Source organism: Chelon labrosus (assembly GCF_963514085.1).
Source record: "Chelon labrosus genome assembly, chromosome: 21".
Classification (NCBI taxonomy): Eukaryota; Metazoa; Chordata; class Actinopteri; order Mugiliformes; family Mugilidae; genus Chelon; species Chelon labrosus.
In genome coordinates this window covers 7,563,659-7,590,081 of record NC_140354.1, presented here as the reverse complement: position 1 = coordinate 7,590,081, position 26,423 = coordinate 7,563,659, and the positions used below count along the sequence as shown (strand labels likewise).

The 26,423-nt window shown below is 43.5% G+C and overlaps 2 protein-coding genes across 2 annotated transcripts; one reads left to right on the top strand and one right to left on the bottom strand.

Moving 5' to 3' along the window:
- Positions 1-727: 727 nt before the first annotated feature.
- nr5a5 (nuclear receptor subfamily 5, group A, member 5) lies at positions 728-4,262 on the top strand (the record flags this gene model as incomplete). The annotated part of the gene is made up of 7 exons (XM_084570230.1): positions 728-827; positions 1,413-1,528; positions 1,721-1,862; positions 2,177-2,919; positions 3,064-3,183; positions 3,296-3,443; positions 3,558-4,262. The coding sequence occupies 7 exons, from the start codon at positions 728-730 to the stop codon at positions 3,803-3,805; spliced, it is 1,617 nt and encodes a 538-aa protein (XP_084426356.1). The 3' UTR covers positions 3,806-4,262.
- A 141-nt stretch (positions 4,263-4,403) lies between these two features.
- camsap3 (calmodulin regulated spectrin-associated protein family, member 3) lies at positions 4,404-26,331 on the bottom strand. The gene is made up of 17 exons (XM_084571067.1): positions 25,850-26,331; positions 19,360-19,622; positions 13,543-13,683; positions 13,256-13,342; positions 11,714-11,852; positions 11,480-11,619; positions 11,303-11,387; positions 11,167-11,209; positions 11,009-11,064; positions 10,706-10,778; positions 8,512-10,612; positions 8,284-8,408; positions 7,766-8,058; positions 7,579-7,666; positions 7,152-7,276; positions 6,940-7,058; positions 4,404-6,830 (listed from the first exon to the last, which is right to left on the bottom strand). Exons 1-17 carry the CDS (start codon positions 25,980-25,982, stop codon positions 6,531-6,533), a joined length of 4,311 nt encoding a protein of 1,436 aa, XP_084427193.1. The 5' UTR covers positions 25,983-26,331; the 3' UTR covers positions 4,404-6,530.
- Positions 26,332-26,423: the final 92 nt, after the last annotated feature.

The window sequence follows — 26,423 nt, the reverse complement described above, 5'->3', positions numbered from 1 at the left end:
CAAAGTAAAACTTACAAATATTTAGATTTTGGGGAAAATACTACACATTAGTGATGTTTCTTGTGTTTTTATTTATTTATTTTATTATCAGTTTTTACCATTTCACTCTTAATGCCATATAATATACTAGTATACTTGCACTAGTAAGTGTTAAGTGCTAGTTACATAATCTATTCAAGTAAGATCTTGAATGGAGTAACTAAACTTTACTCTTGTGCTAAAAAGTACATTTGCTGTATGCACTTCTCGTCCCGCTTCATCATAAATAGATAACAATTACAGATGAATTATCATTTGAAATGTGAATGTGTGTAATTTTGACACTGATTGTGTGACCCCTTTCAATGGACTCTGAGCTTCTCGGCTGAGCTCCAGGATGTCCCGGTGATACCGAAGTGATTTCACTGTGGTAAGATTCCAACAGTGGCTATCTGACTGTCTCCCACGGAGGGGCTGGCTGGTTGGCTGGCTAGCTGGCTGACATACTGACTGGGTAGGTGTGCCAGTCAGGAGAGGTTTTATGACACTCACTGAGGATCGAAGTCCGCTTGTGGGCCTCGAACAACCGTCAGTCCACCGGAGCCGTCGGGCCTGTCTGTCTGCCTGCCTGCCTGCCTGTCTGCTGACTTTTCTCCAGCTCACCCGCGGCATCCGTCTGGTCTCCTGATCTCTGCAAAAATGAAGATCAGGCTGGACTGACAGTGGAGCCTATGCCCGTCTGGCCTAGATGGACCCATCTGGTTATCACCCAGAGCAGCCCCAGCCTACTGTCCACCACCTTGGAAACTATCCTGAGGATCTGGTAACCTTAGTGGGATCATCAACATGTGAGTACTAAATGGAAGTGCATTGTAGGTAAATAGTGACCTGTTAGGACCTGTATTATAAAGGTATCTGAAGTTTAAATACAGTGTCTACATCTGCAGTGTGCTGTGGTGCATAAAAATACAACACTCACTACCATTTGAAAATCCTTGTTTGCAGTTCTAAAAGATTAAAATAGCATTTATCACATTTTTTCTTTCATTCATCAAACTGGTTCTGGAAATCAAATGTAATGCAAAGGTCATATCTCTAGACGCTGTCAGGCAAATCAAGCTGAGTGATAAGATACTGTCTGCAACAGAGGGATCGTCCTCCACTGCTCGGCGTCCTCTCAAGAGATGAGCAATAAACCCCATTACATGACATATTTAGCTGTTGGCGGCAAAGCTGCCCGGTCTCTTCAACCACTTGGGCTTTTAAAAAGTCAAATGCGAGTTCCATTATTCTTTGTGGCTTGTCTTGATATGCTTCTTACCGGTACAAGACAGGAATATGGCTGTATGACAGTGATTCCCAACTCAATGAATGTCAGTATTGTCGAGCTTGGATATTAAATGTTGCTTATTGTTACTGGTGTCATTCTCCAGCTCAGGAGCTAAAGACAGAGGCGGACAGTAGGCAAGACTTAGTGGAAAGCTGTCCTGTCTGTGGAGACAAAGTGTCAGGATACCACTATGGACTGCTTACCTGTGAGAGTTGCAAGGTAACGGATGAAGCTTGTTCATGAAACTAATGTATAATGGAATGGCACTATAAGTTGCTTTGGTATATGGTGTGTCCTGCACTTCTGTTTCATGATACATCATTTGTACTGCCATCTAGGATTGTCATAGAGTCTGCAGATAATGAAGCAACATGCTTACAGAGTCTTTCTTCTCTCTTTCGATCTCTGTAGGGTTTCTTTAAACGCTCAGTGCAGAATAACAAACATTACACCTGTGCAGAACAACAGAGCTGCCCCATGAACCTTTCCCAGAGAAAACGCTGTCCTTCCTGCCGCTTTCAGAAGTGTTTGGCTGTCGGTATGAAGAGAGAAGGTACAATAAATGTCCAGCGCTTCCTCTACCGAGACATGCACACATTCTGCTCATGCCTCCGTAATGCTAATCTCCACAGCAACATGCTTTGTGTTCTAGTGACATGCATGCTCTTTTGATCTTTGAGGCTTATCTTAGAAGTCATAAACCAGTGCTGTAATGACCCAGATTTCGTATGATGACGTTTGTATCGTGGAGATAACGTGAGCTATCAATAGTGCAATGTCTGTGTAGGAGTTTTATGAAATAATTATCTCTTAAATTATTTTTATTGTGAAGAAAAGAAAGAAACGTATTTTGTGGTCTGTCATCAGCAGTGAGAGCAGATCGAATGAGAGGTGGCAGGAATAAATTTGGCCCTCTGTACCGGCGGGACAGGCAGATGAAACAGCAGAAGGTGACGAACACTGACCCCTACAGGATTAAGATGGAAACTACACAAACGCACTTCCCCCAAACCCCATATGACGTTCAAATACTAAGCAGTCACACAAGTGATCCGTCGTCTTCTGGAGCTTTTCATCACTCGCACATGTATTCTTCCGGCATGGTGCAGTCAGATGAATCCATACCCCTGGACTGCACCATGAACACAAACAGAGTGCCCATTTCTCCACCCTTGCCCTATCCTGGACTGTACCACTCCACCTTCCCCGGATACCCCCCGGAGAAAGGAGAAACGTCTTTCAGCTACAGCCCATCAAACTATCCAGTGCATTTGGTTTCAAATAATCCGTTCACACCAGGAAGCACACCAGCATCATCCCCCTGCTCAACACCATGCTCAACCACCCCACTCTCCCAGGCTCCCACACAAACGCCAGCCACCTCTCCTTCGTCCACTCTCACGCCCAACTTCCTAAACCAGCTCCTGGAGGGGGAGCCGGATGAGGGGCAGCTGTGTGCCAAAGTACTTGCCAGTCTGCAGAGAGAACAGGCCAATCGAGGCAAGCATGACCGCCTGAATACTTTCAGCATCATGTGCAAAATGGCTGACCAGACCCTGTTTGGGCTTGTGGAGTGGGCCAGGAACAGTGCACTGTTTAAGGAGCTCAAGGTAACGACTCATAAAGTCACGGGACACATTTTGCACCACCTAAACTTTGCTCAGTGCAAATGAGCTGATGGAGCACACCCATTGCATTTACTCTTTGATATTTGTTGAGTGCACCTACATCAGTTCAGCTGTTACTTCTGACAGGTGGAGGATCAAATGGTGCTGCTGCAGAGTTGTTGGAGTGAGCTGCTGGTCCTGGATCACCTCTGTAGACAAGTGACCTATGGCAAAGATGGCTGCGTATACCTGGTCACAGGACAACAGGTAAAGCATAGCAGGAAAAAAACAAAACAAAAAAACTGTTGCAATCTTTAACACACCAACATGTCTCTGGATTGTAGTCATGTGATAATCTGCCTTGTTTTTTCTGATGCAGATTGAGGTGTCAACCATCGTTTCCCAGGCAGGAGCGACTCTGAGCAGCCTGGTATCAAGGACCCAGGACCTAGTCTGCAAACTTAAGGCACTCCAGTTAGACAGAAACGAGTTTGTCTGTCTCAAATACCTGGTGTTATTCAACCCTGGTGAGTTTTTCCTATGACAGTCTTTATAGCCTATTATCTGTGTTCTTTCCTATTTGTTTTGCTGCTATCCATGCAGCTTATACAATTTCTTTGTTCATTTTGTCCCTGGTTTAGATGTGAAGTCAGTGCACAACCGCAGGCAGGTGGAGCAGACTCAAGAGAGGGTCAACAGGGCCCTGATGGAGCACACCCACCGCAGTCACCCGGGACACTCGGACAAGTTTGGCCAGCTGCTTCTCCGGCTGCCTGAAGTACGTAGCATTAGCCTGCAGGTCGAGGACTATTTGTACCAGCGCCACCTTCTCGGAGATTTGCCTTGCAACTCTCTACTCACGGAGATGCTGCACACCAAGCACAACTGAGAAGATGTCGCCGCATCCCCCCATCCCAATGATGCAGCGAATTATAGCACCTCTTCTTCTGTCGTTCAGATGCAACAGTCCCTTTTACCTTTAAAGGCTGTTTGTTGTGAATAAGCTACAGTTCCAGAAGTGAGAGGAAAGCCATGTGGCCCAGGCTCATGATTGAAGAGCAGTGTTTGCTCATCCTGAACCACGCTTTGGCCAAGTTTCCCTCAACAGCAGTATTACAACAGCCAAATAGCCCAGTAATTTTGTATTTGTCAGTATTGTAACAAGATTTGAGATCCAAGCACTACCGTGATGTTTTCAGCTTCATAACTCAAAGAAAGAAAATGAATAAAGGAAGTTGTTTCTTGCATGTTAGTGAGTTCTCAAGACCTATAATTTGTGTATAATAAGTGTGTGAGTACATCATCCATCCTCATACTGAGAAAATCTCCCTCTCAGAAAAGCCCTTATCAGCTGATTTTTTTGCAGAAAAATAATGCTTACGACCACGTGCACCAACTGATAGCAAGCATCACCCATTCAAAAGTCTAACAGCGCGTATGGAAAAATAAACGTGAGAATGAAACAACTAAGAGATGTGGATGATTTAAAAAGGATTTTATTCGTCTGGTCCAGTTACCCAGGGTAGCCAGTTTATGAAATGGACATACATGATGTGCTGGCACAGATTCGATAACAGAAAAGAGAAGGAAACATGAATGTTATGACAACTTCTACAAAATGAATATGAGACTTGGAACCTTAACCAAAGAAGGAAAAAAAAAGTAGAACCTGAAACTAAACATCAAAATTTAATTCAAAGCAAATAAATACACCTCTGGATGATGCGGGGGTTTCTAGGGGGAGAATTGCACAAAATCAAAAATATGGTGCTTACTACCACATACTAGTCTTCACAAACACAAGTACAAACATACAACACTAATTTCATATGCACTCCTCCACACACCTCCAATCAATCATTTCACGATGCTTTTTTCCCCCCTCCTAATCACTGCTCAACAATTTTCCTGCACATCTGTATTGGAATCTCATTCAAACAACACATTTCTTGGAGGCAGTCAGTGATTTGAAAGAATGCGGCTGCACCCCGGCAGCTGTTGTAGTGCTGAGGGTCGCAAAGGAAGAGAAGAGGGCTAATTTCCCACAGTTTGTAGTGACCTTATCACGAGCAACTGCTGTGTCAGTGTTTTTTTTTTTCCTCCATAGCATGGACGCTGGCAAAGAAAGGAAGCAGTTTGGCATTTTTACATTCTCCCAGTTGTACATGAAGGAGTCTCTAGAGACTGTGGGGTAGATGAGGGCTGTTACAGTCCAGAATGATCCTTCGAGAAACCTACTGTTTATATGCCAGGACACACAAACAGGGAATAATATAGTAGGAAACAGACTCCTAGTGACCTAAAGGATTTATTAATCCCCAGACAAATTCAGCAATGTCAGCTGTTTGACAATTTCTAATCATTCTCATTCACTCGTTCTCATCTCAAACATACGTCTCACAAATGCATAAGCAGCAGGCTAGCTTATTTGTAGCTTACAAAGGTCAACTTTCTTTTTACAAATCATTGTCCAAAAAAAATCTAAATAATCAGCATTCATTATATATTAAATCAGCATTGATTATCGTTTTCACACAGAGCTGTATCCGAGTAATGATAAACATGATAAAGCCCTCCTTCATGTTTTCCAGGATTTGTTTTCAAGATAAGCTCAGGTAACATTTCAATTCATCACATGTTGAAAATGAGAAAGCACGTTAAGAGGAAAAAGTCATATGAATTTCATTCTTCTTTCAGCTCTCAAAGGCTGAATTTCTCAGTTTGTCCAGCAAAAATGTCAAAATTGTATTAAAAAAAAACAACATCCATATGTCTACAGCTGAAGGAAAGTTGGAGTGAAGGGGAGTGGAGTGCACGAACTATGGTTTGGAACTTCACACAAGGTGTACAAGTCCACTGACAACCACAGTAGCAACCACCAGTGCAGCCCACAGAGGGACCAGCCACTATGGTATTTTCTGGTCCTGATCAAACTGTGAAAACACCCCTGAATGGAATGAGTGGCAAGTGTGTACCCTACATTCATATGAGTGCAGTGTTACCTGCTATTCATTTTCAGCTGAGATCTCCTATCAGGACTGAGAGCTGAACCACTTGCCTCAGTAGAGTGGAGAGATAGAGAGAAAGATAGAGAGAGAGAGCCCTGGAAGAAGAAAAGGCAGCAAAAGGAAAAGCAAGCGGAACTGAGAGGGGTGGGAACTACTTGTGCCAAAAATACTGTTGTACAAAGGCAAAGGCAGTGTGGTCGTCCCCTCTTTTTCTTACCTAAGAGTCGCAAAAATGACTCAGGCATGGCAGGGTAAGGCAAGGCATGAGGAGGCAAGGGAAAGAGAATTCTTCATCCTGACAGAATCAGTCAAATTACATTTTACAATCTAGGTAGACCAGAAAGAGCCGATCAGAACCTCTCTAGACATAAACTACTGTAAATACATTGGCTGATTGAGTGAGTGTTTGGCTCTTTCTCTTGGCATGTGGAGTCGACAAAATTCTTCTCAGAGTCCATGTTTACAGCTGGCCAAAAACCTAATCAGTCATGCTTTCAGCTGCTATTCTAACTAGGTAAAGAACAAGTGCCACGCTGGGCAAAGTAAAAGTCAAGTTGGGAGCTGATTCCCTGAACGGTAACATTGCTAACCATCTTAGGTAAGTCTTTATTTGGGGGTGCCAAGCTTTTTGGGAGTTCCCGGGCGCTTTTGCCAAAAGTGTCCAGGGATGGTGAAGGCATCGACGCTCATGGACATGGTTTTGGACGGGATGACAGTGAACTGCTTGCGGTCTGAGCTGTACTTGTAAATGGACTCCACCATCTCCGGAGAGATGACGCGGGGGCCGATGCCAGTGAGCCGTGACATCTCCTCTGTTTCAGGGTTCATGGTGTAGATTGCTCTAAATTGGCAGCTGGAATCTCTGAAGAGAATCAGGAAGTGATTGGCCGTGCTCTTTTCCATTTCCTGAAAAGCGAACAAAGAAAACAAAGGGGAAAAAAAAGTTAAGCGTGTCACTTATAGCCTAGTTAGGGTGGACATCTTCGCTGGACTCTGACACGGCAGCATTGCTTACCTCCACAATCTTGTTTTTCTGCGGTTCATTGACCTTGCCAGCCAGGCAGCAGCGAGTGATAGCGTTATGGATGATGAACTTGTTGGACTTAAAGCTGGGCTCCTTGTACAGCTTTGGTCCTGCAAGACACAGCATTTCCAACTGTCAGATACCAAACAAAGCAACGCTGCTCACTGGATTCCTTTTCTCTTAGTTTGAGGCATATCACTGACCTGTGTATTCTGGGATTGAGGTTGAGGAAGAAATGGTGGAGCCATTCTCCCAGTCCTTCTCACCGTTACGAGCACTCATCCGTCCTGGCGACATTACCCGTGACCGGGCGGGAGAGTGTGACCGGCTAGAGAGTGAAAAGGACTTGGTGAGTACAATAGGTTATAGACCTTGAGGCTGTGTGTATGTTGCATGCACCTTTGCACTTGATAACACTGATAACAGCTTGCACGATACCTGTGGTGTACATAAGGTAATACATAAACACATCAATGCTGTAAAACTATTACTGCAACTTTTGTTAATAGTACTCCTCTGTATGACACCCGAGTCTCATATGATTGAATACATTTTCTAATCATATACTGCTCACTTCTAATATATTATAGCAAATGTCTTATGGTGTGAAAGACTTGGTGTGCAGGTTACCTAGGAGACTTTCTCATATTTCCAGAGTCATTAGCCATTGAGGAGAGGTTCATGGTTGAGTGGGAGTACACCTTGTTCAGCCTCGGGCCTAAAAGAGACAGAGGAATGGAAAAGAAAACAGTCAAACACATGTGAATGCAGGTATGACGCACACAAAGACTAACAACTTTGGCTCAGAACTATTTACCCATGAAACCCTTGACAGGGCTATGAGAGAGAACAGAGTCATCTCTAAACACAGTCTTGGGTCTCTGCTTCTTGACGCCACGGACCGTGGTGGGCTTCTGCCTCAGGACCTTGTCCAAGTCCTCCATGATCTTTAGCTGCTGTCTCCTCTCATACTCCTGCCTCGTGAATTCCCCTCTGCGCTGCGGAGTCCCCTCCACTGGCGGGGTGCATGATGCTGGTGGGGTGCCTGGGGTCTGAGGTCTGTCTTCATTCTTATTCCCCCAGCCTTCGATGATCATCCACTGTGGCTTGCTAAAAGTACAGGGACATGCTATGTAAAATGTTCGTAGACCGACGTATCGTACAAGTAATTCATTAAACAAAAGACAACCATTTAATGAACCTAATCAGTTATTTGCTGCAAATAATTGACTACACTGATGTTCAAACTTTACAAACCTGACCAAATTAAATGAAAGAGAGTCAATTCTATGCTCTCTGTTATGAACACATGTTTTAGACTGAAAAGAGTCTCACTTTGATTCTTTTTCTTTTTCCTGCTCAAGTTTGCGTCTTTTCATCTCTTCTGCTCTTTTCTGCTGTTTTTCTAGCAAAGCTGCTTTTCTCTGGGCCATCTCATCCTCTGGTCGATCCTTGTCATCCTAAAAAAAAAATAGAAAAAAAATAAAAAGGCATAAATGCACTCACCTTTCAAAAACACATTTTAAATGGTATAAACAAGCCTAACAAGAATCAGTCACCAACCTTGAAAAAGAAACCAAGTCCTTTTGCCTCTGGCTCTGTCCGATCACTCATTGAGTCAGAGAAAGCATCAGGCGCTTGGTCATCCTCGTCCCCGTCTCTTTGCAAGGCAGACAGCGAGATCTCGATCAGGCTACTGCGTTTGCCGTTTAACATCCCTGCAGGGGCGTCGCTCTCAAATGAGCACTCCGAGGGGGCACCAGAGCTGAAGGCCCCACCTGCAAGCCGGTCCTTCTTAACCAAAGGATCAAGGGAGGGCCCCGCCTCAAGGTCCATGCTAAATATACTTTGTCCGTCATTGGAGCCCACCTCTGATAGGGAGTCATCTACAGCAGGATGTTGAGCTGGGGTAGGAGTTGATACAGGGGTCAGACTAGGCGTGGGGACTGGAGTTGGTCCAGATGACCGCAGCTCATCTAGGCTGTCACTGTCACCGATGGAAAATGAGGACGAAGTCTGGACTTGTGACTGAAAGGGATTTACGCGTCGCAGGTGGGGGATGCGGTCCACATTTTGAGGTGGGTTGAGAACCCTTGACAGGGTTGGGACCTTAATGTCCATGGGGCGACTGTGCTTGGGGCTTTTTGGGGGTGCAGACTGGGCTCTTCGATGGACCTGTGGAGATTTTGGAGGAGTGGCGTAGTTCGTGATTTTGCGGGATGGGGACGGAGAAGAGGAGGCTGAATTTAAATCTCGGGTGGATTCTCGGGACAAACGTACAGGGGGAGGGGCTTGGGTGGAGGTTTTAGGGCTGGCTGGAATAACCCAGGATTTGTTGTTGGATGTCGTGCCTTTCTTTTTGATTAGGTGATTCTGCTGCTGAGTGAGCCGCTGCATGTCACTTTGCAGCGAGCTGAGAGCTGCAGTTAGCTTGGACACAGCATTGTTGTAGTCCCCTAAAGGAGCTACTGTTTTGTCACCAGGTGTGCCAGAGCCCTTGTCTCCTGGTGTAGCTGTTTTTTCTTTGGACCGACCGACCTGTTTGTTGAGATTAAGTCCATCTCTAACACTACCCATATCCTCCACTGAGGGGTGCTCTTCATCTTGTTCGTCCTCCTCCATTCGAGCCAGCCTTTCCTCCAATGTCAAGCGAGCAAGGTCTTCTTCTGTAGATGAGGAACTGACCGTGCCATCCCCTCCCTTCCCATCATCCTCTCGCTGTTCCTTCTTTAACTGCAGAAAGGCACTCTTCCCCAGTCTTTGCCGATGCTTTGCAAAAATAGCCTCAATGCGTTTCTTCTGGGCTTCAATAGCTTTGCGTTTTTCTTCAAGGCGAACCCCGAGCTCGGACACCTCATTATTGAGTTGTGGGCTCTTGCTGGGGCTTTCTTCAGACTTTTGTGCCCATGAAGTCATCTGAGGTGAAGACTGATCGGCAGCTTTGGGAGAATCCACAATTTGCTTCTTTTTCCGTTCAGCAAAGCTGGTCATCTTTACACCACTGTCAGCCCCCTCTTTATCTTGGCCTCTAGTAGAGTGTGCACCAGCAGCCGGGGTGCTTGGAGTGGACTGGGCCTTAGGCAGGTCTTCTGATGCATCTGAATCCACACTACCGTCTCTCAAGACAGAGTCATCATCTCGTGAACATTCAGAGGTTTTTCTGTTGCGAGGGGACTCCCTGGACTCTCCATTAGGTCGGTACATCATTCCTGAGCGTGTCGGGGCAGAGCAGCTGATGGGCGCCAAGTTATTGTTGTATCTAGAACTAGCAGGGTCATCAGGAGAGTGGAGGTAGAAGCCGTCAGGAGCACCATCAGGGTGTAAACGAGGCTCCATCTTGCTCTCGTTGTGAATAATTTGGAGAGCCTCTTCAATAGTAGGCAGCTCTCCTGTTTCAGTTGGTCCAAGACCGTTCTCCTCTGCCACCTTGGGAACAGTGGGAGTCTGGGTGGCCCAAGATGCTCTCTGTGGACCGTTGGGTCCAGGGGGTTTGCTAAGTAGATGGTTGATGTCTTCAGGTGGGGTGTAGGGCAGCCGGTTTTGGCCTGCTGGATTAAGTTGATCTGAGCTCACCGAGCGGGTTATAACAGGGTTGCCCATCACAATGTCCACATCACTGTCCAAACCGAAAGGAATGCTGAAGGATACTGCTGACAAGGGCCGGCTAACGAGAAAAAAAAAAAAAAAAAGCGAGTATGAACACAATATCGATATGTTAAAAACAGTTTTTAAATTGTACTCATTATATGGGTCATACCTGAGAGGTTTCTTGGTCCATGTCTTTCCAACTCCTTCTATATGAGACATTGAGGTAGACTGAGTCAAAGATCCTGAATACAATGGGACACACAGACACGTAAAGGCATGCAAACCACACGGGGATGCACAAATCAACCACAAAATACACCACTGAAAGTAACAATGTACACACAAATCATGAAATAGCCATAAAAATCAGAAAACAGAACAATGCACAACACACTTAAAAGACAAACAAGGTTTCAGGGAAAAAGGTGGTTGTAAAATGACTTGATGCAACGATGACAGGGCACAGTCATACCTGACGCAGTATTGGAAATAGGGAGGAAAGGCTTCTTGAAGATTGACGGGGAGGTACTGCAAAGTGTTGGAAAACCCTCTTAGATCAACAAAGTATTTCATTAAATGAACATGTGAAACTATCACAACAGCAAGATCACATTCAGAACGCTTCTGTACCTGTTACCACTCAAGGTAGTTGGTGTTACTGGTGTAGATCCATCTGCCAAAGAAGAATTCCCCAAATCAGAATACGTCATAGATATTAAACGTTGTGATGTCAGTGGACACAGGACCACAAAGGTGTGACACTTACCTAGTGTGTCTAATGGCTGAACAAATTCTGGCCTCTGTACTTCAAACCAGCTGAGCAGTTCCGACAGAAAACTTAGCAAGTTGAGCTAAACAAATCACACAAAATAAATCAGTCAATAAGAAGATACATTTTATGTTAACGCGCCAAGTCGACTGATGATTGGGAGTTTCAAAGTACCTGAAGCTCCTGCGGTGTGTATAGCATGTCCTCCAGTTGCAAGTGACAGCAGGACTTTAGACAGCTGTCACAGAATTCACGGATGAACAGCAGGTTGTATAGACTATCTGCCACCGACATGGAATCCTTCATACAAACATCTTGCAGAGAAAGAGAGAGAGAAAAAAATGATGTAAACAACTGAAGATCTTGAACACATTTCTTACACTACATGACACCAATGTTTGAGGATACCTTCGAGTCTCAGCAGCCCTGGGCAATAGTAATGTATGACAGCAACAACAGCACAACCACTGGACAGGTCTTTAACTTCATTCACTACTGGAAAGATGGGCTTTAGTTTGGACTGAACCTTATCCTTCCTGTAGCGGAGCTATAAAAAAAAAAAAAACACAAATGAGAAAATCAAAGGCAGCTCTGTATTCAATATATTTAAAATATTATTTAATGTCATCATAAACCATCATCAAACTCCAGGTTTTCCATGCGTGGATACTCTTAGTTATACACACAATGTGATGTGATGCACAAAAAGGAATAAGAAGATAAATGTGACAAAGAGGACAAACAAAGGTCATGCGAAAGTCATGAGTGAATAGGTGAACAAAGGCAGACGCACAGGGAGTGAGTGAATCTGAGCAGAGGGAGGAAGCTGAGAGAAGGAAGGTCTTGTCAGGAGAAAGTGGGTCACGTGAGAGTCTCAGGGGGCAGAGAGAAATCAAGAGAGCCTCGGTCTCACAGAGAGAAAACCGGTTTCAGGTACAACTACAGTATACGGACAAACAGATGACTGTCAGTGGGAACCAGCTGACTTGAAGGCTGCCCCTGTGTGTTTGTGAACAGCTATGAGGTTATAACACACATCCTGGTCACACATCAAAGGAACCAGCTGTACATGGCAGTTTCAACGGCCTGCTAGAAGACAGAGTGTGATTCATGCACAACAATTCCTCTCACACCCCATGTCCCACCGCACTCTATCACTCTGTTAATGCCGTTAAGTGTAAATTAACGCAGACTAGGATTCGATGCATGATGCATTCTCACACCAGCTTACGGGGAGAAAACACACCTGACCATCAGCTATTTGCTGATACATTTGATGAAGACACTGGAGGGATGGAGGGACATGGGGAGGAAGCAGAGGAAAGGAGGGAACTTACAGGAACAAGTTTCCAGTACCAGCGAGTAGGACACTGTCAGAGAAGAACAAGGACAGCAAATAGAGAAAGACAGGGAAATGGAGAACAGGAGCACAGGGAGAGGTATTAAGCCTAGAGTGGAAGAACTAGACAAACAAGGGAAAGGGTTGTGGTGACAGTAGTTTCTTCAAATGATAAGACAACCTTATTGACAAAGCAATGCGGCTGCCGGTCGTTTCAATACGTCACAATACTAAATACTAAACCAGCTTAATGTACTGTGCAGAATCATGCAGGGTGTCCGATTTTCATCGTGGTTTGAGCAAAAATAGCTCTAACCATACCCGTAATTAAATATTGGTAAGGGTCTGCTAGAGAGTGAAGGCAAAGGCTTGGGGTACACCGTCAGTGCACAGAACAATGACCCCACCTGGTTTGCAAAAGCAGCCGTGGTTATCGAAATTTGCCAGTCACACCCTTTTATGTTTGCACATGGGGATTTTATTTTACTTTACATCAGTACCTTTCAATTGGAAACCTGAGCCCTGAGTCCATTATCTGATACAGTGTTATTGGATATGTTGATTTGTAATTAAAAAAAAATTTTAAAAGGCAAAATGTGTAATGTACTCACAGAGGGTTGCACAGGTTGTGGCTCTGTAATGGCCTGAGATGAGTCATTCTGGGCTCCATCAGTGAGTTCTCTCAGCTTCTGGTTTAACTGGAAGCACATTAAGAAACACTAAAACACTTATAAAGGATTCATACGGTACGTTTACAAAGTAAAACAGGTTATTAAAGCAAAGTAGATAGAAGAATAACAGCTGCAGATAAATAGACACTGGGTTATGAATAACAGGACAACAACTTAGGACACGTAATTAGTAATGAGCCATAATTTCTCTCTGGCCTGCTCCTTACCCCGTTAACCCAATGAAGAAGAGCATCCTCCCAGTTGGAAGCTTCGCCCAGCAGCTCGGCAGAGCCACATGTCCTCGCCGCAGTCACCGTCTCCATGGCTCCCACGACCATCAGGGCATCTATCACTGCCAGGTGAGCACTCTGCACCAATCACAGGGAGGAAAAAAAGAACAGCTGAGTGCCAGAGAGCCCGGACAGCATTAATCAGCTAACACAATAATGTTCTGCATTTATATTTCTACAGCTCTAGCAGTGCCTCTTATCTGCTGCATCACTCAAATTATTTCCCAGCAGTATCCTCTAGAGGTCACCAGAAGCCAGATGCAAGTCAACCGCTGACAAGAGTTCTCAGCGAGCACACACACATCAATAGTTGTGGGTGAACTTTGGACCCTTGTTTGTTCACTCATTAAATCATTACAAATGCAATGGACCTGTAATATGAGAACACATGTGTCCCAGGACTGTCATTCCTCCGCTGCTTTCCCTTTATTTGCCTTTTTCGCAGTCCCTTTACTTCCCTTTTCAGTGGTGAAACATTTCTGTGTGACTGTGCAGGTTAAAATGAGCCGTTGTAACTGGATCATCGGGGCAACTACAAAGAACTCATTCTCTAAAAGAGCCAAGTGTTTGTGGTTGAATTTGATCAGGGAACATAAAGGATATAAAACCTTCGGCGGACAAAGTTTTTCCTCACATAAATACAACAATCGCTCCTACATAAAACATATTTAACATTCCCAGGCTTCTGCATCCACCCATTTCCTCATACTCATGTCCATTAAAGAGAGCTTTCTAATAGGCAAAGGCCATTAAAATGCACCGCCAACATTATCAGCTCAGTCAGAGCGAGCGCCTTAACTCTATAAACCTGTTATCTTATTAGAAGTTGTGCTCTGTTTGTGCCTATGGTGCTACAACCAGCATTACTTTAATCTTTACTTTCTAACCTGCATATTGCTTTAAATAATTAAAATAGAAATATTTTTAAATGCATTTAATTCAAACACAAAAAATGGTTTATTCCTTGGATTTATTCAGATCATAACAAATACTCATAATGTAATTTTTGCAAAGGCAATAGAAATCCTTTATGAGAACATAGCTCACTGACAAAGTCAGTACAAGGATAGAAAATGTTTTGCCTGCGAGTTTATTCTGTAAACAGCTCACACTAGTTTTGTATTTACGTATCAACCTTCTGTCATTACCTCTAACTTTGCCTCTCCTTTGGGTGATATTCTACATCAGTACTGGACAATCTATTGGTTAACAACAACAAACACCTTGTTATAATAATGAATCCTGGCCAATAGAAAAAAACAGGCACGTCAGTCTGCAAGTTTGAGCTTAATCTGTGCAAATCAGTGCCTTCCTCCCTTTTACTAGTTATAAATTCCTCCTTAGAGGCCAGACATCATTACTCCAAGCACTTATGTGGCCCCAGGTGGGGGCTGGTGGCGGTCCAGCAGCACGCATGAGCCCTGTCTGCATGTCTGCCTACTCAACCTTGATGTAAAGTGCTGACCTGGGCAGACCCAGTGCTAGGGGGGTGGGCAGCAAGAGCTATGCCAGCAAAGGCATGTCAGATAGTATTGGGCCAAGCACTCTGGTTGTGCTACAGTCAGTCACTGGAAGCAGTGGTTTGTCTTGTGGAAATGTCTGCAGCACAGATGAGCTGCCATTGTTACCTATACATGTTTTATTTTCTCACATTTACTACACAATATCTTAGGGTTCCTCTATATTTTTCAGTCTATTAGACATAAATAAAAAGAGACTGGTTTGACTGTTTTTGCATGGCAACTGTGCAGCCCTTTGCTATTATTATATTGCTTCGTTTTTGTTCAAACTGATGTTGCCACATATATCTGGATTAGATAAGGCTTAGATTATGCTAGCAACTCTAAATGAAAACCAAGTGATTTATGGCAACATATTTTTGCATTTAGCCTCAAAGTGTAATTATAGGTTGGAGCTACTGCCAGTAGTAGTGTGAAAGGAGACAGGATGACTGAGAGATAAAGCTGAAGAGAGAACGACAGACCTAGTGAGAGTGGCCAACTCTGTTGTCATGCTCTACAGTAATTATTGAGAGGAGAGTGTGGTGGGTAAATGGGCAGAATGAAAGCGGAAGACAGGGGGCTGTTACTAGTGGATTTCCCGTTGCGGACCCAGGAGAGCTCGCTAAGCTAAATCACAAGTCTCCCTAATGAGAGGAGAGAGAGGAGCAACTCGAACACACAGCACTGAGCCTGCCAGATCACCATAACAACCAACCAGCTGACCCACAATGCATCTCAGTACAAGCCTGCCTGCTGCACTGCTCTTTGCTCCCAGCTTAGCTCGGGCTCTCTGCTCGGTAACATCCAGCAGCCCTCAAACCGACGTGACAGAGAGAGAGAGAGAGAGGGAGGAAAAATTAATACCCCATCAATTAACTCATCAGCACAAAATCTTTACGGCCTTCTCTGGCAAACCTGCTCCATAATGATGTGAACAGCTCAAACTAAAATGAAAAGTCACCTTGTTGATCATTAAGTGAGATTATAACAAGGTCAAAATCAGATTATGTCTGAAATATGACTTACTTAACCCCATCCCCCTGCCCTGCCCTGCCCGGTTCCTACAGACAAACAGAGGGATCAGGGAGGCTTGGGGCCCAGCAGGGGATTTTGGAAAGGAGGTTATATGAACACCAATATGTACATGGGCTGTATCATTCAGCAAAAACCAGCTCTTACACAGGGTAAGTTTAATTACTGCTCCACAATCAGTTCTGATCAGAAAAAGCCCAAAGCAGATCAAACGGTATAAGATGATGGTTAGCGTTTCTGATGGTCTGCCTCCTCTATTTTCTGCTGAGCTCCTGACTGATGCTCACTTGACCAGAAACCTGCCAGCACAGCAGTATTATTTAAGACAAAATGGCACTGCCTGTCCAAAACCAACAGGGAACCAGGAAGAGGGTTAGCGTCATTATGGCTACATTACTTACTTTTTCACTGAGGCAGCCTCTAGTGTAAACAATACTGCTGTGTTTAAAATGGGTAGTAATTATTACATTCTACTGTCTCAACAGCGTGTAATTTGACATTTTGAGAAATGTTAGGTGAATGGTGAGACCGTGGTCATCTCTGGTGTGTCATCCAATAGTGGATGATGACGCTCAGTCTGCACGGTAGATTATCTCTAATCTTCAAAGATCTTTATCCTCAATCTGAGGAGTGATGGGGGCTGGGCCACTTCCAGAAGGACATTTACCAGAAAGACACACATATACAGCAACTAATTGATGGAGGCAACCGGAGGTCCTGCAACCTATCCCAAAGAGTGTTACCCATAAAGCTAAAAGGTAGCTTGACCCTAACCCTGCACAGACACTTGGGCATGGTTGCTACATAAGGACTGCAAAAGCACTGGTCAATATGTACCTCTTATGTTTTATTAAGGTGGTTTTGGGGGTGGTTTGTATCAAATATACAGTACATCATAAGATAGTATCATCAACTTGATATCAACTAAATCCAGTAATACAACAATCGTTTATCAAAAGTTAGACCCACACATACCAGCAAAATTAATAGATTTTATAAAAACATGTATAGTATTTATATTAATACAACCTTCACAATGCTCATAAATTGTTAAGAATCCAAAATTTAATAAATCTGTCTTTCATTTCTTATATTTCAGAGTAAAACATTGGACCCATGGCTCACATGATTTATTTCCTTCCTAAATGTTTTTGAATCCGCTAACACAAAAATTTCAAGGCCTAAAAGCAGAGACAATACGCTTGTTTATTCTGTAGTAGCCTTGTGCAGTTTGATGATGAAAATAATTGCTGTCGTACCGTTCTAGATGTATAGTATTAGGTTAGCTATGACATGACTCCTTTGCCCTGCTTTGGTCGCAGCGTTAACTGCGTAGACAGACAGCAGGTCACAGATCCTCTACACTGTAAAAGATTCATCAAACCAAGCATTGTCATGGGTCAGGATATTCAGCAAGCAATAAAATAAAATATCTAATGCACCAATCAACAGCCTCACATGTCACCTGTCAGCGGCAAGCGTGACTCCACATACTTTTCTAAACATGCCCTGTGGTTTATCCTCTTGTCTGACACAAATATGTAAAGCTTTAACGTACAGCAGCCCATAAACCCGTTTACTGGCCAAGACCCACATTGATGCTCCATCCTTGTAATACTGCAGCATGACCCACTTTCTTTGCTTGCCACAGTGTAGCTGCAGTGACAGTCAGTGGGAGACAAGCTGGAAGAGCAGCCAAGCAATGAATGGAAGGCTCATACACCAAAGCAGCAAACAGCAATGGACCAAAACAAGAGTTTGATGATTTAGGATTTACAGATGAGGTGGACCGTGGTGACCTGGAAACATCATCCAGAGCTAAGGCGTACACCACGCAAGCAGAAACATATATACAAAGAGAAACTGGAGCAACATCATGCTCTTTGTCAACAGGCCCCTATTGTTGGTGCTGTAACAATGAAGACAAACTTGTAGTCAGTAATACCGTGACATCATTTTTAATCTTTTTGCCACTGTATTCCTTCTGGTTGCCTTTGCGTGAAATTGCAGTGTCAGAAATCCTGCGAGAACAAGCAGGATCTCTGAGAGAAGTACTGTGTGTCCTTGAGAGTGCGGTGACATGCTTCAGGCTATACATTTTAACAAAAAGTAAATGAAAGGCAGAGCCTTAAAAAGATACTGAGCAAAGCATGTACAGGATGAGTTAATACACTGGGACTAGAACTAGAAAAGAGATGCCCATTAAAAGCCTATGTGGTCCCAAAGTATAACTTTAGAACAAACCAGTATTTCCATATTACATATTTCTGTACCATACTACAACATTAAACAACCGCAACGCATCCATTTCACCAGGCCCCGCTGCTAATGAGTAAACAATGTCTATGATATTTAGTTTGTCACAGATGCATGAACACGCTTTCAAGCACACAATTGGGCTCATCATCAGAGCAGTGTCATCAACAGTAACCTGCCTGCTGCTGAGACCAGCAAACAACAGTAGTGGGGCAACAACATTTTCTCTCCAAATCCCTGGAGGGCCCCTACTTAGCTTTCAAAAACAACCTGTATGTTCGTGAACTAAGATGGCTGGGGCACTGCAGCAGCATGCCATTTTGCAAACAGGATAATAACAGTAATAGTATTAGTAAGTAAAAAAAAAAAGCAAAGATTGAAAGGAAGAAAGAAGTAAAGACAGAAATAAAATAAATAAAGAAGTAAAGAAACTAAGTGCGAAAGAAAGAAATTTTGTTGGCTAAGAGGACAAACCAGTTCCTCTTGATCTACCTCGCTGAGCTTGCCCAGCGTATTTTCTTAACACACAGTATCTAAAGTTTCACCAGAACTGTTTAGCTATTGTTCTGATTAGGGCTATCTATTGTATCTAGGCTCTCTCTCCCTCTCACACCCTGAAAGTAAAGTAGTCATCCCCTGTGTCACCATGACTGCCCAAGTCCTTGCAGCTGGATCCACTCATCCTCTGGGATCAGCTGGGGCACCATCGGGGAGTGGGGGGCAGGGCTGAATGAGTGGGGGTCTTTTTGATGTCCTTTAATCCCTACAATCAAAGCATAAACAACCCCCCCACTATCTGCAGCCAAGTGAACTTGACCACTTCTGCTTTTGTAGATTCCTGGATAGAAGGAAATCTAGTTCCACAGCAGGAGCTATGCACTCCTTAGGGCGAGAGACAAATATGAAGGAATTCCTACCCCCTCTGACTGAAAACATACTGGTGTCATATAAATCACGACGTTACCATTTTGATGGGTTTATGTCGAAGGTCTGCATCGGTCACAGGTGAGTCCTGGTCTTTGGCGACTACGCCTCTCTGAATGAGGTGCTGCAGCAGGGCGACATTGTCTTTGGGCTGCGCCTCATCTCTGGTAGCCCCGACTAACAGGCTGTAGGTGCGACAGTAGAGCTCTGAGGACTGCAGGAGGCGTGTGACCGGCGGTTTAAGATGCTCCTGTTCATACTGGTCACAGTAGAAAGGGTCACGCAGCTCTGCAGGGACATTTTCTATGAAGAGAAGAACAGCACAAAGACAGACTTAGACAAGTTCTTGCAGCGATTCAGTGAGACGACTGTGAACAACAACATAACCAGACAGACATGATGCAAGAGAAAAGCTATTTTGCAGATTTGTTTAATCAAGGATTAGCATGAACGTGTTCCATAGTTGCTGACATGGGAACCTGCATTACGCCAGGTTCAGTAGCAGATTGAAACAGCTGGTGTACACCATAGAGCTATAAGGATATCAATGGGTAGAGCAGACCAAGCATCAAGGTCAGTGGGACATGATGAGCTCAGAGGTTATCCTCTGCAGATTAAAAGATGCTCTGACACTTGTTTCTTCCCTCTTTCTAAACCGATCATCTAGTTTTTGAACAAGTCTTTTTGAAATTGTTCTTTTCGATCCTCAGATATGATTATGTACATCCCGGTATCGGAAATTAGCAACCTGATAGGAACCTCCAACCTAGCAAACCACAGAGAAGGTGTCGTAAGGTAATATATTGCATTATTAGTAGCCTGATGACGATTGTTAAACAACCTGTTCAAACTGGTCTTTTCGTAAGCACAGCAAACATCATCCGAAAGACACACACGTGACACACCCTCTCCGAAACTGGTTTCTCTGCAACCAGAACGAACCAACAGCAAACTTAATAGCCCTTTCTCCGTGTGACAGCACACTTGAATTGGCGCCTTTCTGTTTTAAAGGGCCTCCAGTAACAAAGTCGACAAGCTGAGAATACCAGCAATGGGCCTGGAAAAAAAAAAAAAAAGGAGTAACTCTAAAGCTGGCGTTCTTAAGATAGATTAAGACAGCGCCTAACCGAGGAACAAAAGGGTGATTACAAGGGAGGTGTCACCACACCGTTTTATTATTATATAGTCATGTAATGGATACGGTGACTTTAGTTAACAAAACAACCTGTGTTAGACGACGCCATGTCCTCTGTTTCTCACTGTATGACTGTAATCGTCAGTCACGCCACATGGTCCACCTTGTTCCAAATATTGCAATGTGTGCCATGGCTACAATGATCGCTTTACTGCGGCAAACACCGACGTAGGCCCATGCAGTTGCATAGTATATGTACAAGAAAAAAGCCCCATAGTGATGTGTTAAAAAAATAACAAAATTTTTTTTTAAAAAGAAGCACTCCTCCAGAAGGCAAAGCAGGATGCAAATACCACACTCAACGAGATGAGAGAGATCGATATAAGCATGATTTCCCTATGAGGCTGCCTGCCCATGAATGATGACTTTGTACATATACTGTATATATAGATATACAGAGGGCATGAAAAGTCCAAATATGTCTGTTAAATCAGCAGGTTTTTAGGTAAATCATCAGAATTTCTGTAGTTTTATTTTACAAACGGCAAACAATGAAATGAGACTGAAAGCCAATATGATAAATTTTTAGAGAAAAAAGAAAGAAAACTCTAAAAAGTGGATAATGATATTGGGACAGTCCAAAACTCAAACATGCACACCAAAAATAACTTCCACCTAGTGCACACCTAATGTTAAAAACTACAAAGGAAGACAAAGCTAAAAAAAGAATGATTAAATGGAAGCCTCGTGTGAAAATATGCTCACGCAAAACACAATGTGGTACCAAAACAATTCCTGGGAAATATTTAGATTAAAAACACGCGTTTGTGTGTTTAGATAAACTGGAGCAACCACCTCTCTGTCACTTTCACAGGTCACAGGGCCAGAGCTTATCTACTAGTTTGAGTACGAGGGCAAAAGTCAAATGTGTGCAAAGTCACCACGTTGCTTGAAGGTAACACTTTAAGTAAAGAAGTCTGAGAAATTTAAAGTCTGCTATAAAAGATTTTGACAAAGAGGCTTAAAACCTTCTGTCCACAGGAGGTCTGGGCACTGCATCCTTACACCCAAAACAAGCTAAGAGAGACGACATTTAAGTAATGAGCTCATAAGCAGAACATTTACTTATGTAATATTAGCCAAGCTCTCAAAAAGTAAAGTGGCACTTATGCAGCTTCCCATCATGGCAATAGTCACGATAATTCTGTTGGATTTGCTTCTACCTACACTGGCCTGCATAGTCTGATGGCTTGAGGATAACAAGAGCCATGTGCTCTTGTACTTGTCTGGCTGATTGAGCTACTGCTGCTGGTCACGTCACAGATATTACCACACGTGTTCGACAATAATCAGCAGACACAGAGCAAAACAAACTCACACAAACAGAGTCTGGTTGAAATGAGCCATTGTTAAACGTAGCCGGTTCCTTTGGTTCAAGAAGGTTAGACAAGAACCAGTTCTTCGCTTAATTTGAGTGGAATGATAAACGTTGCATTTCAAGAAGGTTGCCACAGTAACATGAACATGAAGTAGCTTTCTCTTCGTCTCTGTTAATAACTTGCAGCACACGGTAGTTTGCAAAACCGGCTGGATGTGACAATCCACACAGACAGGCGGCTTACTGGAACCTTTCAGGAAGTCTCACACATTAAATAATTTACATGAGCTTAGACATGCAGAAGTGTGTAAGGAAAGTGTACAAGCAATGATATCGAATGACAGGATTTCCACCTCTACGTCACGTCTGAGCATCAATGAATACACATAGAAGAAGTTGTGCGACACATATTGTTTTTCACTATGCCACTTCTGGACAATATTTTACAAAGTGAATAACATGCCACCGCATGTGTTTTGATAAGGCTGTAATGCTGTAACATCTAAATCTAACTTGGAAAATTGTGCTATAAACATCCTCATCATGTGGTGGTAAGGATCAAACACAGATGATTATCCGCTCGCACTTTTAGAACAAAGCAGGTACTGTTTTGTTGCCCCAAAACCTTGCTGTGGTGAGAGGGGCTATGGTAACGTCCTATCCCACACGATTCCTAGCTCTGCATGAAATGCTAACGTCAACAGAACTCAAAAAACACAACACTGATGGAGATTGTCGTTAGACTTCTCTACATGTTAAGATGGTATTAGTCCCTTTATACTATAAATAATAATATCATCTACTGGCTTGCATAAAATATCACATCACCAATAAACGTTCACTGCCTTGATCTTATCCGACTCCATCCTTGTGGTCAGTAGCAGCAAAGAGAGAAACATGTATTTGATTTGATGTGTTTGATCCGTGAACCAGCATCTGGCGGTAGCGCTCAGAATGAAAAAGCGCACATCAAGCACAACACATGAAGTGTCTCCGATGTCCACATGCACCCGCAGGTCCACTTATCATAAACATGTCACCCCTAACAGCCCTGTGTATCCTGTAACACATCGACAGAGGCAGCGCTCTGCTGTAGCACAGTAGCCTTAAATTGCATTAAAGGGCCAGCGTACACAGAAGCACATGCTACGGACAAGAGTGTGATTACATTACGGGTGCTTTCAGTGGTAACATGACAACACTGGAAAGCAGGCTGAGTATTCGCCTTGCAGAAGTGTCTTCAAGTTAGTCCAACTCCCAAACAGATGTAATTTCTTCTGTAACTTACACAGGCCTCTGATTGCCCTGTGTGGAATGGAAATGTATTTTTCTTACAGTAAGGTATCAAAGTTATAGTACAGCTCAGTTTCTGTGTGAATGGAAAGCATTCATGAGTTTCACATAATATACAAACAGGAATTCCTACCTTTTGTGAAAAACTGAAAAGCAAGCCAACATATTCCTCAGTTTCTTGTCTCTTGCTGACTCACCTTAATAACAATGGCTGAATGGAGGTGGATGAGTAATCACTCCAACAGGATTTTGGTATGTCATGCACCAGCAACTTTGTAGCTATGGTAATACAGGAGTGTATAGATTACCAAAAGGACTGTTGACCAAAACAGGGAGATTGGGTTTTGTAAATGGATTTACAGGTGGATAACAAACTCACAAAACGTATTCAGGAGGAAAACTGAAAACAGAATTCACGTGTCATCCTGTGCTCTTATAAACATGTCACTTTATAAGTGCATGCTCTTATAAACAGGTAAATCAAGAGTGTCTGGTCTCATTCCAGCATAAAGGCACACACCTGTGTCACCCTTAAAAATTACCTCTCAAGTCATTTGTCAACCTCAAGGGTGGATCGTAAGTTACATCTTTAGCGAACCACTTTTCCTTCGCCTTGTCCGCAAACATAAATCACATGTTGCACATAAATCACACGTGACAGCATTACGTAACCTCAACACACGTCTTTGATATACATACATTATATAGACTATATATATTTTTTAAAACCTACACCTATACCTACTATAGAAGCCAGCATTTACTAATGTCAGTACTCCATAAGAAAGCAAGTAATATGATTTCATGTTACTTATTAACAATGTTATTAGTAAGCTGTGCCGTCTACTTCCTGAGTGAGCTTTATTGTCTTTTTAATCAGAAATTATGTTTCCGCGTTTCCTTGGCTAAAGGGGCAGCGAAACAACTGCTGCAGCGATTTAGCATTTACAGAATATTACAAGCTTGAAGTATTGCCTCCAAAACTTGTTTACTAAGCCACGATCGTAAGTGTGTGTGTGTTTTGTTTTGTTTTTGTTAAGATGGTAGACTTGGCTTTGGTTGTGGTGAAGATGTCGTCCGAAACTACTTACTAGCCTCAAAACATGTTTGCTTTGGGTTTGTATTAAAGCTAACATAGGTGTTTCTGTTCAAGTCTATAAGCAGATTATCAGGACTGCACATAGATTCTGTTTAGACTGTCTTATATTAAACTGGAGATTAGAAATGTTTAATTTAGTTTTTATGTCATTAGACTCTTACCAGTTTCTTTTAATAGCAACAGTGAAGGTTTTTAGGGCTTGAAATATCTGCACTATGTGGTCCATTTCAAAGTTCATTTTGTATCAAAGATCGAAACTGTCACCTGCTGGTGTCATTAAGTTAACTGACCTGGAGGAGCCGAGGGCCAGATGACTGGGCTGGCTCTGTTGTCAAATATGAGTTTCTGGGAAGGGACCAGATGATGTCATCTTGACTCTGCAGGAAGCTATCAGCAAGGCCATTGAGCTGATGAAGACTACACATCACCACTGTGTTTGTCCTCATATTCCTTCAGCCTGGAATGGAGTGACTTTGACCATAGGGTGTGGTTGAGGTGCTACACAGAGTACACACAGACTGCAGCAGCCTGGAGTCCTGGACCCGGGGCCTGTCTCATATTGTGCAACACACAAGTCATGCTGTTAAAGGAAAACCGGAGCTCATCTCACGCCCATTCCACCGCCACAGTCTGCGTTTTTAAACCTTGACCGTTAACCTCTGCACACATCATTAAGACGAGTTTGTTTTTGTTTTCTTCCCTCTTGCGTTTTAGTGAATGTAAAAGATAAACAATGAGCCGTCACAACAGTGGACTTTGAGTAAAGCAAAAGCTACAATGAAATGAAAGGCTTTCTCAAACAGGTCTGTTTTGGTTTCTCCTTTGTGAGATCTAATCTTTACTGGTTGTGCTCAAAAACAAAGAGAAGTGCTATCAGGACGGGGTCAAAGCTGAAGGTGTTTTAAGACGCACCTAAAGTCACCTAACTAAGTATGCATGCTCCGTGCAGCAAAAGGATTGTCATAGTTTGTTGTGTTTTGCATTAAAGAGGGTGGATGGTTTCTCACAAACGCCTCTGGGATTTTGCTGACTAAGTAAACTAGAAGAAAATCCCTTATAATTACCACGGTGTGTGTTGTGTCTGTCACTCAGTGCACAATGAGGTACAGCCTGCTTATGATGAAAAATAGAAACCGGGGTTCACTTCAGCTAGCGGGGGCAGACACCATCACCGGGAAGGAGAATGACATTGGGACACATATCCGCCCCATGTGCCGTGTAACCGGATTAAAAACATCCCCAGAAGCCTGCAATTTGTGACCGGAGCCTGGCGGCTGGAAACACGACAAAACGAGTTAGCGTGATAAGGCCTATAGGAGGAGGCCCGCTTCTCCCTGACACACATCGAAAAATGTGACCACCCCATTCAGTGAGAGAACAAATGACATGTGTCAGAGTCAAAAAAACGCATACAGTGCACGGCCCCTCTTTTCATATGCGGCTCTTTGTGCTGGAAATCGCTGAACTACCCACACTGCGGTTCCCCTCACATGCATGCGCTTTTCGCTCCACTGCTGAACATAATATAAACACATTACAGGACAACAAAAGGATGGCGGTGTTAGTGTAACCCTTCACACTAACATTTTAACTCAGCAGGCCCCGTCGGCTGAACCAAAACATACCTGCACTGCCGTAAGACTTTGCCAGCAGCCACCCGACACTTGCGCATATTTTTGATTTAGTGCAGTCATACAAATCCAATGGCTTTATGTCTGGGACCACAAAAGTCTTCTTCATGGTAGGGGAGTCCACCATAGCGAGTCTGTAAAAAAAAAAAAATGTATAGAGATGCTGGCGAAAAAAAAGGATAGTACAAAAATATTCAAACAGCCATTATTTAAGTAGGCTATTCCACAAGACCGGAGCTGGGAATACGGATGTGGTTCAGGGGTTCGTCGGGAAAATATCCGCCCCGGAGCAGCTTCCACGCCGGATAATGTCCTTTTCTGCGTGGTTTTTGAGACGAAATCCCTGCTAAATTAGGCTTTTTTTACAAGCTGAAGCCCCGACCCGCCGGGCTGTTGCAGAAAAGCGGACTATTCCCCTCGTTTTTGCCCTTCTTCGTCCGCATTGCTGTGTTGTCAGTTCACTGTACGCAGCTCCACTTTTCAGTCCCGCCGATGACTGACTGCCAGGTGATCCACACTGGCACCGCTCACTCACCCCGCCGTCCAATAGGAACTCAGCATGGACAAT